At 39.9% G+C, this 13218-nt stretch overlaps 1 protein-coding gene and 1 non-coding gene across 2 annotated transcripts in view; both read right to left on the reverse strand.

Annotated features, from left to right (window-relative positions):
• Window positions 1-13218, reverse strand: part of LOC132397142 (potassium voltage-gated channel subfamily KQT member 1) — a 795097-nt gene that overhangs the window by 294389 nt on the left and 487490 nt on the right. The window contains exons 13-14 of the mRNA XM_059975504.1: window positions 5736-5811; window positions 2951-3045 (exon numbers count right to left, since the gene is read on the reverse strand). Of these exons, the coding sequence (XP_059831487.1) occupies window positions 2951-3045; window positions 5736-5811 (171 nt within the window). The remainder of the gene's footprint in view (window positions 1-2950; window positions 3046-5735; window positions 5812-13218) is intronic.
• On the reverse strand, window positions 6550-6713 carry LOC132397576 (U1 spliceosomal RNA). The gene has a single exon (XR_009513393.1). It is a non-coding gene; the product is annotated as a U1 spliceosomal RNA (small nuclear RNA).

Here is a 13218-nt window from a genome sequence, read left to right on the forward strand (position 1 = left end):
CCTGCACAGCTTGAGCAATCTTGCAAGGAGGAATGGGCAAATCTTGCTGCATCATATTGTGCAAAGCTAATTGAGACTTATCCAAGAAGACTACTGGCTGTAACAGCTACAGGAAGTGGCTAGCCCAAAGAGTTGACTGTTTACTCTTTTCCAGAGATGCTATTTGGCCTGCTGAGTTCCTCCAGCATCTTGTGTGTGTTACTTTCAAGTTCCAGCATCTGCAGATTTTCTTGTGTTCAACAGGTGATTCAACTAAATACTGAGCAAAAGGGATGAATACTTTTGAACAGATGATATTTCAGTTTTAGAATTTTTAGTTTGTCATGATTTACAATTTTCCTTGTGTTTTGTGTCTGTAAAGAAAGGAGCATGTGAATCACAAATAAAAATTCTCAGTAAGTTGATCAATATTCCTGGTTTTCAATATTTTCTTACTGTAATTTCTAGTTTTTTAAATTATTATGCATTGCACTATGCTACCGCTGCAAAACGACAAATTTCATTACATATGCCAATGATATTAAACTATTCTGATTCTCTACCTCACTATTTTGCTCTCTTTTAACACTGTAATTTATATAATTTTTTATTGTAACAGTAATTTTTAATGCATTTAACTGGACTGCTGCTGTAAAGTAACGAATTTCACTGCATGTGCCAGTGATAATAAACCTGATTCTGATCCAGAATTAGTGTCGTTGATCATTTGCTGGTCAGCATGAGCTCAGTGGGCCAAAGATTTTAAGAGAGTGATTAAGGAAGCCATATTGGCTCCGGCAGAGAACCATCATTTAGAGAGCACTTATTTAAGTTCAAATCTATAAGGCTACACTTAAAGCTAGGAAGCAGCATTAGTGGCAAAAAAAAAGTTATTTTTATCTATCAAGGTCACAGTGGGCTGAATTGACTTTATTTGATTTTTCTGTTCTAATCTGAATGCCTGAAAGAAAATGAATCTTAAAGTGATATTTATGTATTTTGATAATAAATTGACTTTAAACTTTGAACTTTGGATCCCTTTTGTATTGCAGTTTTCTATAAATCCGTAACTGATTAATTATTCATTCCCAGGCTATTTCTTGGGTAGGGAGATGGAAAAGTCACTGATCCCAAGAAAGCTGCAATATTCAGTACCAATGATTGCAGCGAAGAAAAGTACTGAAAACAATACCTTCCCTCTTCACTGGTGCAGTCCACACTGCTCAGTGGTTCCTGACTCCCCCAGTGTCCACGAGACTGTTCTACTCTTAGCTCCTACTTTCCAATCCTCCCCAACACAACAACTACAGCAAAGATCTCATGTTACACTGGAGGTTTGCTACTGATCTGATTCCCCGGGGCTGTGTGCTCAGTCCACTGCTGTTCACTCTGCTGACCCATGACTGTGCAGCAATACACAGCTCGAATCACATCATCAAGTTCAAGTCAAGTCAAGACAAGTCAAGTCACTTTTTACTGTCATTTCGACCATAACTGCTGGTACAGTACACAGTAAAAACGAGACAACGTTTTTCAGGACCATGGTGCTACATGAAACAGTACACCGATGCTGATGACACCAGTTCGCTGATTACACGACCGTGGTGGGTCTCATCAGCAAGAACGATGAGTCAGCATACAGAGAGGAGGTGCAGCGGCTAACAGACTGGTGCAGAGCCAACAACCTGTCTCTGAATGTGAACAAAAGAGATGGTTGTTGACTTCAGGAGGGCATGGAGCGACCACTCTCCATTGAACACTGACAGCTCCTCGGTAGAGATCGTTAAGAGCACCAAATTTTTTGGTGTCCACCTGACAAAGAATCTCACCTGGTCCCTCAACACCAGCTCCATAGCAGAGAAAGCCCAGCAGCATCTCTACTGTCCATCTCTCACCACATTCTACAGAGGATGTATCAAGAGCATCCTGAGCAGCTACATCACTGCCTGGTTTGGGAATTGCACCGTCTCAGATCGCAAGACCCTGCAGCGGATAGTGAGGTCAGCTGAGAAGATCATTGGAGTCTCTGTTCCTGCCGTTACAGACATTTACACCAGATGCTGCACCCGCAAAGCTAACAGCATTGTGAAGGACCCCACGCACCCCTTATACAAACTCTTCTCCCTCCTGCCATCTGACAAAAGTTACCAAAGCATTCGGGCTCTCACAACCAGGCTGTGCAACAGCTTCTTCCCTCAAACCACCAGACTCCTCAATACTCAAGAGTCTAGACTGACATCTACATAATTTATTATGATATTGTGGCGGCTCATTTCCTAGCGTATGCGAACCGACTCACAATTAGATAGCCTACGGGGGTTTGCGAGCACAGAGCTTTGGAGCCTCTTCGCCATGGGGGGCCGGTTGACAGAGGCTTAAAAGTGAGGCTGAAGTTTTCGAATAAAGTTTTTCCTTCGACTGCAGTTACCGACTCCGTGTCGTAATTTTAGCGCTGTTTGTAGCACACCGCTACAATATTGTAATTTGACCTCTACTGTGCCTATTGCCTTGTTTATTAATTATCTATTTATCAATTAATTATTGTACTGCCCTGCACTGTTTTGTGCACTTTATGTAGCCCTGTGTAGGTCTGCAGTCTAGTGTAGTTTTTGTGTGATGTTTTTCGTAGTCTAGTGTAGCCTTGAGTTGTCTCACGTAGTCTAGTGTAGTTTTGTGTGGTTTAATGTAGCACCATGGTCCTGGTGGAATGTTGTTTCGTTTTTACTGTGTACTGTACCAGCAGTTTATGGTCAAAATGACAATAAAAAGCGACTTGACTTGACTTGAGTAGTCATTTTGAGACATAACTACATAGGGTCCTGTAGGGTCAGGCTGGAAAACTTGAGCAGGTGGGTGACTTTGCTCAGGAACATAGAAAGCCCTGGAAGTTTACATTCACTAGTCTGTATGCTGCAGATTATGGAACCTGTTTACTTTCTACAAGCAATTCTCAGGGTAAACTGTTAAATACCTTCTCTGCAGTTCCTTGATTCGCACCATCAGGTTGAGATGACCCTGAGAATACTGCTCGATTACATCTCTGACATCATAAGGCTTTCTGGCTTGCTGTAAAGCAAAACAAGAATTTGCAGAACCATGAGACAAAGCAAGTTTGGAAAGTCCAGTGTGTTGAAGGCAGAAGTAAATGTTGACAGGCTTCAGGATGACAATGATTATTACGATTAAATGCAATTGTATCCAAGATTATTCTCATTACTGACATGAGGTGGAACCAGTCTTGGCTATAACATGGATTAAAGCAAAGAGCCAGCCCTGCTATGTATCAATCATTCATTGACTTTAATGGAAAGTCAATCAGGTGAACTGTGAAATGTGTTATTCTCTGCTTTGGATAATCACCCAAGGCCAATCCCACCCCCAATAGAATATCGTGGCTTGATGCAAGCATGGACTTTTAAATCTCAGACTGTAACAGCTTAGTTTCCCTAGGGTTTTGTGGATTTATTTGCTGTTATTATTGTATAAGCCATTATCAACCAATTGTGACTGTTTAATAGAGTCCTGAGGAATTTTATGCATCACAGGCAAGGAAAATAAAGATTTTTGTGGCTCTGGTAACACTAATAAACCAAAGCTGTTGTAAACCTGTGGGAGCTGCCTGTGCAGAATGATCAATTCCAAAAACTCAAACATGAGGCATCCATACACAAGGTTCAATTCAAGCCTATTATCAGCAATGAAAAACCCTCAGCCCATGAGATCAAATGTTTCAGAAATTGTTTCACACTGAATGGCTCCCAGAATTTCCCACTGTTAGAAATGTATATACTTCCTAGTTGGTATGAATATATTTGAATCTTTGGATCAAGGCAGCCTCTAAGTAAATATTTTGGGCCATAGTCTTTGAACCTGAGAGATCTATGGGTTGTGAGAGCTAGGAATGCTGCTACAAATGTTTCTAAGCGCTCTGCAATAGCCCTTGTTAAATTAAGAAATGGGACAACAAGCACAACGAGGAATGCCTTGGTGTCTCCTCTGATAATATTAATCAACATGATTGTTAACCATCCTGTGTCTTCATCATTGAATCTAGACTCCTTGGGCTCTGTGATATAATAGTAAATATTATCCTGGGGCAAATTGGGCAATATTGGGTTATAGCACTGCTCCAATCTGAATTTCATTGCTCCTATCTAAATTGGTCTCATTTCTACATGCAAGCATGGATTCAAGCATAAACGCATTTTCCTCACATCTGCTGTTTTTCCATTTCTTTCCAACGAACCCGTGGACAGCAGAATTGGCCCCAACCCAGCAAAGGGAGAGTGAGACTGACCTATACAGGGCTTCTGATTGTTTTCTCATGGAAGGTGAGGACTACAGATCATGAACAAATCCAGTCTTTGAGGTTCTGCAGTCCTTTCCCTTCTATGTCTTAAGATGGTGCAAATCTTTGCCAAGCACCAATTTCCTGGCAGGAATCCTCAAGCCATCCAGTGTGAACACACAATGATCCTTGCCCAATAAAACTGGATTGTGCCCCTGGTGGCTTCCTTTGTTTTAACATTAGAAACTGTCCTTTCCTACTTTGTCTGATCTGACTTGTTATATTTTCATTTTAAAAGGGTTAACAAAGTGTCATGATCCAAGTATGACTTCTGAAATGCAAGAAGTCGGTGTGGTACTCTCAGAGAACACTAAGTACAAGACTTTTCCGGCAAAACGTCACCACCACTAGCTGAAAGAGTGGAGTATGCTTTCTTTGGAATATCACAGAGTGGTGACACAATAAATACCTTTATTATAACTGCACGGTGAGGCTGAGTGCTGGAGGCATGAGAAAATCAGCTGAAGTGGGGAAGATCAGCAGCATCATGAGAACAAGTTGTTTAATTTCCTCCAACTCCTGCTTCTACTTCCACCTACAATTGAGGGAAAGGAGACAGGGCTTGTTCTGCAGAATAGTGGTAAGGATGAAATGAGGGGTGTTACCTGGGAGCTCCAGCGACCCTGGTGCAGTCTTGACCTGTGGTGCGTCTGTCTGAAGTTTCAACATGTGTCCTGTGGGTTTCCCCAGCCTCCTCTCACATCCCAAAGACGTGTGGGTCAGGAGACTGTTGGTTGCTGTAAGTGGCCCAAAGTGTGGAGAGGGTGGAAATACCGAGGGTTTGATTTTGGGAATGTGTGAGAACAAAATAGGATTAATGTAGGATTAGAGTGAATGGGCCCCTTCTGGTCAATGTGGACACAGTGAACTGAAGGGCCTGTATCTCTGGCTGTGTGACCTTGCGACTTACAATAAGTATACAACAGGCATAATACAAAGTAAAATAAATGGTAAAAGTGAAGGATAGCAGAACATGCAGAAATGGCCACTGCTTTGCACGGCATCATCTAGGAAAGGCATTGATTTAAAAATGGGTCAAAGAATTGCAATAGACTGATTTCTTATCTTGTAATCAAGTAACTTCACACAAGGGATGGAAGCAACTGCGGAGCCGGTGAAAAGAAACAGGAATGTGTTAGTGGAAAGTGATATACATAGGTGCTGAAGTTGAAGAGTCAAGGTCATTGGCAGAGAGAGAAATAAATGATATTCATCCAGGTCAAGTTTCAGCAGTGCCTGTTCCTCCATTCCCTGTTGAGACAGTCTCCTCCATTAAGGAGCCCAGAGAATAAAGGGTGTAACTTGCAGCCTTACAGAAGTTTGTTACCTCTACTAGACTTTCCTACAGAGTCCAAATGAAACAATGGGAAATACCTTTTGACGTTCCCTTCTATCATTAAGCACTCACCTGAAATTTCTTCTTTGCTACAAAATACTGCATCCTGCGAATCACCTTGATGGTGATCCTGTGGGAATCCCTCAGCCTGTAAATAAAGCAGGAATGTGTTAGGAGTGAAGACCTTTGAGAGAAAGACTTCTTCATGAAGTTTTATTTTTTGAGTATGGTTAAACATCCTCTTTTTAAAGCCATAGTTCGTGTTTTATTGTTGAAACAGAAAAAAGCATTTTCAATTTTGCACATTAAATAACTAAATACATTTTAAATACAGGTTAAATGATTTTCCCATCCTATTTCTTCCTATTCTCCTGCTTTCCTAGTGTGTTTGATCCACTACTGGAATATCATTTCATTAGCACTAATTTCTTTGTTTAATCTGAGTTACAGTTCTTCAGATTGTAGTTGAGACAATGTGCATTAGGTAGTCACTGCAAAATTTTACTGGTTAATCAGAGTCTCTTTACTCAGCGTCTGCAAACAGGTATGTCCACAGATATCATCATCAAAAAGGAATTAAAGATCACTAAAGTCTTTCATAGGACTTCCACAGTGATCCTGGTTCTGACCTGCTGATCAGAAGGGCTCAGCCTGAAACAGCAACTATTTATTCCATTCCATGGCTATTGCCTGACTTGCTGAGTTCCTCCAGCATTTTGTGTTTATTGTGTGTGTTGATCAGAGCTGGGTCCTTCTGGATTCGATTGCCTCAGTTATTCACTGGGAGGGTCAATTAGCAACTCATCTTTAAGAATGATCAGCTATTACATATTGGTACACTGGACAAAATTGTTGGGCCAATCAAGTTGAAATTTAACCTTTTTTTCAGGGGAGAGCACAAGCGCAGTCTCCCACTACAACAAATTCTGCATTCGAGTATCCTGCATTTGGGCATATCGCAGTTGTCAGCATATCCGAATTGCAATGGGATAGCCTCATCCTGGAACCTAGACCCTCCTGACTGCCGATGGGTCCCTACCAGGAAAGCAACTTGGACACAATGAACTCACAACCATCAGGCTCTTGAAGGAAAAGGGATAACTACACTTACTTGCCCATTGAGATATTCCCACAACCAATTATCTTACTTTAAGGACTCTTTATCATGTTATCTCATGTTCTTGATATTTATTTATATTTGCATTTGCACAGTTTGTTGTCTTTTGCACTCCGGTTGGTCTTTCATTGACCCTCTTATAGTTACTATTCTATAGATTGGCTGAGGAGTCCCAGGGTTGTATATTGTTACATATATGTACTTTAAAAATAATATAAACTGTCAACTTTGAACTTAGAAGGCGTAAATGTACAATGCCTCAATGGTGAAATTCATTTCCTTTGGACTTCAATAGTTAGCACTGGTGATCACAGGTGAATTTCAACTCCCAATTGTCTTACCACTTCTTTCAATATCTCTATTGGGTTGTTATTAAAATCCTAAGGAAAATGAAAAATCAGCCATTTGACAGGCCAGGGCAACTGAAAGTGCCCTGGTCATGCAATAAAACACCAGGAAAACATCTAACTGTAAAAATCAATTCTAAATCTTTTCAGTCCAGAGTTAAGAAAGCTTAAGTAAAGTTACTCAATTTACACAATAGACTCTGTTGCCATTACAAAGAATTTAACAATGAACTATCTGCTCATGCACGGGCACGCTGTGCAAAACAAACTGGTTTTATTTAGCCTAGATATAAACTCAGTGGCCACTTTATTAGGTACCTTCTGTACCTAATAAAGTGGCCAATGAGTGTATGTTTGTGATCTTCCACTGATGTAGCCCACTCACTTCAAGATTTGACGTGCTGTGTGTTCAGAGATGTTTTTCTGCACATCACTGTTGTAACATGGTTATTTGAGTTACTGTCACCTTCCTGTCAGATTCTCCTCTGTCCTCATTTATTAACAAGGCATTTCCATCCCCTGAACTGCTGTTTAGTGAATGTTTTGTTTTGATTTTTGTCCGATTCTCTGCAAACTCTAGAGACTGTTGTGCATGAAAATCCCAGGAGATTAGCAGTTTCTGAGATACTCAAACAACCCTGTCCAGCATTAACAATGATTCTACAATCAAAGTCACTTGGATCACATTTCTTCTGTTTTTATGCATTGAGTTGCAGCCACATGATTGGCTGATTAGATATTTGCATAAACATGTGTTCCTAATAAAGTGGCCACTTCAAAAAAGATTTAAGAAGAGTGTTTAAAAAGATTATAGTGATTTGCTTTGTGACTAATATCAGGGTTCATTTCCTACTGCTGTTCAAAGAAAGCTTATCCATTCTCCACATATCCATGTGGGTTCCCTCCAGGTACTCTGGTTCCCCCCCCCCCACCCCCACCTTTCAAAGACATGGGAATGTTATTAAGGTTAGGGTTAGTAAATTGTGGGCATGTTATGTTGGTGCTGGAACCAAGCAGGGCGACACGGCAGACTGCCACCAGCACAGCCTCGGACTGTGTTGGTCAATGCAAATGACAAATTTAGCAGAATGTTTCTGTTAGTGTGATTTTTGGGTTTAGCATATCTAGCAAATGACTTCAGCTGCCAATCTTCAAATCTGAATTATACTGTAGATTGTAGATTAAATTTAAAATGAATCTTTGAACAATAGGTTTCTAAAGGCCTTGAATCACAAACTAAAAATGCTGATTAAAATTCATTTAGATGTCTGTGGTGTGGGTGCGAATCAGGAGGTGTGAATTTTGTGTGTAGTTTCAAAGAGAGCATCGTGGATGCATTGTAAATATGGAATTGTCCTTTGATGTTTAGCACATAAAATATTAAGCACCACGTTTGGCCAGCCAGATCTTTCAACTGAAAGGGCCTCAACATGATGCCTGCTGCATCTTGTTTTGTTGAATAAAGAAGCTGCATCATATTTGCCAGGACTTTTCTCCGGTGATTTCATTCACGCAACAGTATTTTGATGTATATGTGACAAATAGAGCTAATCTAATCTAATCGAATATTTATAAGTAGATAATATATATCATTATATTTTATTGGTGTTGGAAAAAAGGATTCCACTGTCAAAATTCATTCAAATAGAATATCCCCTGCCTTAACTAGTGATAATTTAATGCAATTTAGAAACATATAGGATGTGGAAACATTTTAGGGAAGATGATTTTTGGCAAATCTGTGATCATCTTACTTTCTAGATTTACAGCTCCTTTTTTTCCAATACAATTTCTACAGATACGTCAAAGGACAATAAAGTTTCCAGAAAAAAAAAACATATTTTTCCAAGGGAAAATGAGTATTTTCTGTAGAATAGCAATTACAGACTGAAACAGCAAATGTACTGGGGTTTATTTTGCAGTTCGCAAGCAATTGCAAGCATCAGAAATTTGATAGTCCCACTGAGTTCTCACTGCTGCTGAGACAAGTTGGATTAATTACAGAAATATCCAAACTTTGGCCATAAACATTCAAAGCCAAGCCCTGAGTAACTTGAAATGCTATTACACCAAAAACAACAATGTTATGTCTTCCATAAAACTTGGACTAATTTATATTTTCTTACCCCCCCCTCCCAATTTCTAGCTTTCAGTCACTGATTAAGCATTGCTTAAGCAAAAGTAGAGGACATTTTTTCAAATGAGATTAAAAAAGGAAGTCATTGAAAAAAATTGTTGACACAGATAGAGGCAAAGAAGGAATGAAAATTACTGAGCATGGATGCAAATAGAGTAAGCAAATGAAGGAGCCAATTATAAGAGATGCAGATGTAAATATAGGCATAGAACAGCAACCGGCTGAATACAGATAAATAGTGAAGGGGAATCACTCAATGAGAAAAGAAGAAAGAAAGATAATCAAAGCAAAAACTGGCACTTAAAAACATTGCAAGATATATGGAGCATAACACAGAAAAGGCTGAACTGGTAAGCCTGCAGATCACTACACAAAGTGAAAGGTAAAAGAGATCATTAGATAGATAGAAAATAGGACATACAAAGAACGAGAGATAAAATCACAGAGAGTGAACCAGAGGGAACAAAGCTCTGATGGAGAGCAAGATAAAAAAGACAGATCTGGACCAATGCCAATAACTTGCCTTTGATCAGATTCATTATCATTCACTCTACTGCCACCTTGCTTTTGAATTTTAACAAGGTTTCAAGGTATTTTTGTTTTTTTTCAGACATTCATTTAATTTGCCTGATTGCCTGTGGCTTGCAGGCCTGCCCCAGCTTTCCAATTTAAGGCATCATTTAAAGAGACTATAACTTGATCCGTATTATGTCACCCCATGAGGCAAGACCCACTGACCACAAGACAGAAAACTAATAATATATTGTCAATAAAAGCTAACATGAAAACATAATTAGTGAACATGAAACTGCTCCATTAACAAATCTGGAGCCTTCAATTTCTATTGAGAATAAAACCAAAATCAAGAGCACATTGCATATCAGCTTCCCCAGTACATAATTCTTAATGATGTGAGGTAGTATTGCTGCACTTGCCACTACTTGGTTTGCATGCAACAACAAAGGGCAGGCTGCAGGCAAACTACAGAAACACCCAACAGTGAAGTTCTAGTCCCAGCCACACACACTTAAAATGCTCAGGGATCCATCATTGAAGAGAACAAAATCTTCCCAGCAAAGTATTCTAGCATGGAAGATGAACCATTGTTGTTTTTTCCACTGTCCTCAGTGTGGTACACACTAATAACTATGATGCACTAGACAAAATGCTAGAAGAAGTCAGCAGGTCAGGCAGCATCCATGGAAATGAATAAACAGTCAACATTTCAGGCTGAGACCCTTCTTCAGGAGTTAGAAGGAAGAGGTATGATGCCAGAATATAAAGGTGGTGGGGAGACTAAGGAGACTAGCTGTAAGGTGCCCCTCCCCTCGCATTTTAAGTCTGGCATCTTCCCCTGCTTCCTTCTCGGTCCTGAAGTGTTTCGGCCTGAAACATCAAGTGCTTGTTTATTTCCATAGATGCTGCCTCACCTGCTGAGTTCCAGCAGCATTTTGTGAGTGTTGCTTTGGATTTCCAGCATCTGCAGACTTTCTCATGTTTATAACAACTATGATGCATTTAATATCTCAGAATTGTTCACCCAAAGAAATTAAAAGGTCACTTGTCAAGTTTAAAGAGGCAGGGAAGAAGTTCACTGTCATGTGTTAATAGGGTAAAGAAGAAAGTATGGCCAGTACTCTTATTCCATTTCTCCCACTGGATGAATTCAACGAAGCCTGGGTCACAAAACAACTCAAATGCTGAAATATCAACAACAATGAAGAATTATACAATACAAAGTCTTCACCATACAAAAATGACCTAAGGTACGACATGAGGTATTTTATTAAAATTTTACACTCTGCCACAAGGAAGTTGAAGACAAAGTTGATACAGTCAAAAGTTTGGTCAGAGAATATATTGTAAATGGCTGCTATTGGGGAAAGAAATGAATAACGGCAGTTCATGTTTGAGAGGGGATTCCAGAGCTCGGGGACTTGGTTGGTGAAGGAGAGGAACAATGGAATCTCGAAATTATTAAAAGACCAAAGTTGGAGAAAAGCAGAATGCTTGGAAGGTTGTAGAGGCTGAAACTATGCCAAAATCATGGAGACTTTTGAAAAAGCGTGAGAATTGGAATACTGTTGGATGAATGGGAACCAGTATAGGTCTGTGAGCACAGTGGTGATGATTGATTTGGACTTGATGCAAGCCAAGACATGGACAGGAGAACTTTGCATGGCCACAATTTTGTAGGGGTTTAAACAATGGAGACAGGCCAAGACTGGATTTAAATAGTCAAGTCTAGAGGTAACAAATGGAACAGTTGACATTTCGGCAGCAGAGGAAAGTGTACAGTTGAACAATATAACAATAGTGATAAAAAATGCACAAAATGCTGGAAAATCTCAGCAGGTTAGGCAAGATCTCATCAGGCTACTGTCTTACCACCACTCACGAGCGAATTAGAATCATTGGGAGCTCATTCGACAAGTGGTCACTGCTGATCAAAAGCCTATAGTAGAGTTACTATTTATGTTTAAATTTTCCATTCTAGATAAATTTGTTAACTTCTATCAAGATTCGCATACATGAGTAGCCAAAAGTCACGATGATAGACAAGTGGTCGTAAATGATACTTGCACAGACATGGAGGCTTATAGACTATAAAGGAGGTTTTCATTTTGGATTTTGGGGTAAAGTGTAAACAGTAAACTTATGCTAACAGCTGAAGTGCTTCTCTTGCTCAGCTGGATCTATCAAACCCCATGAACTTTTAGCAAGCACAAGGAGGGACTCAGCCTGAAACGTCGACAGTTTACTCTTTTCCATAGATTCTGCCTGGCCTGCTGGGTTCCTCCAGCATTTTGTGTGTGAACTTTCAGCAACTACTTTTTCCAGTGCTCTTCATGCTTTTGTTATTTCTTGAATTTTGCTTTCTATCAATTTTACAGAATACAGCGAGTCCACTAGTTTAAGATGGGGGCAAGCTTCAGGTTTCATCTTGAATTTGGAAAGTGCAGAATAATGCTTAGTCACAATCGTCCTTTAATTACTAATTGAAGACCACAACCACCTGTGGAACTATGCAGCCTGCCGGACTGCTGAATATCAAAAGAAGCTTGACTTCAAAGGCAACCTCATCCCTAGAAATCTTATGACTTCACAAACCACCTGCCCGCCATCACTGTGCCCTCTTCTGTGATCAAAGTAAATTGTAAACTTAATCCTTTGCCACTTGCCGGAAATCTTCCAAAGAAAGCCATTCAGTTTTTGATTGTTCTCTTTGAGTGGGCTGTGGGTCAGAGGAATGGAGTGCTTTTATAATCATCAAGGAGCATAGCTTGCTCCTTAACCAACTATAGTCTGAGAGTATGTGCAAATATTAAATATATCTTTGTTGTGACCTAGCACCAGTCCTATGATTCTAGGCAGATATTTTAATGCCATACAGAGGAACATTAAATAGAGACACATCTCAGATTTATAGAAGAATAATGACCATGTTTCAAGGAAAAGCATGTCAGTTCTCCCTAGTAACCTGGCCAGTCCCTATTCCTTCACCAGCATTATTACAAATGATCCTTCACCAAAATCATTACAAATGAGTCATCTCGTCAGTAACATGTTGCCTTCTGAGGACAGACTTACCACATGAAGAAATTGGTTCATTACCTACAACATATCCAGGGCTAACCTGAGGCCACAAAAAGTGTTCTATAAATGCAAGTTCTTTTTTTTTCAAATTTAAATTAGCACAACTGCAAACTATATATGAGACGAGCCATGTCTGAGAATGACAGGGGTGACCTGAACAGCTTTGTCCAAGGATCATCTTAAGAGACAACTTGTAGGGGAATCTACAGACTGATCACCAACTTGTTCGACTTTGGAAGGAGAAAGAGGGCTTGCAGAGCACCCGCTCCAACACGTGGTATGAAACACTTGCAAAGCAAACTTATCAAATGGTGAATAAGCCATCATTTCCTCTGATTCAATCTGGAAGTCACACCA

Source organism: Hypanus sabinus, chromosome 7 (genome assembly GCF_030144855.1).
Source record: "Hypanus sabinus isolate sHypSab1 chromosome 7, sHypSab1.hap1, whole genome shotgun sequence".
NCBI lineage: Eukaryota > Metazoa > Chordata > Chondrichthyes > Myliobatiformes > Dasyatidae > Hypanus > Hypanus sabinus.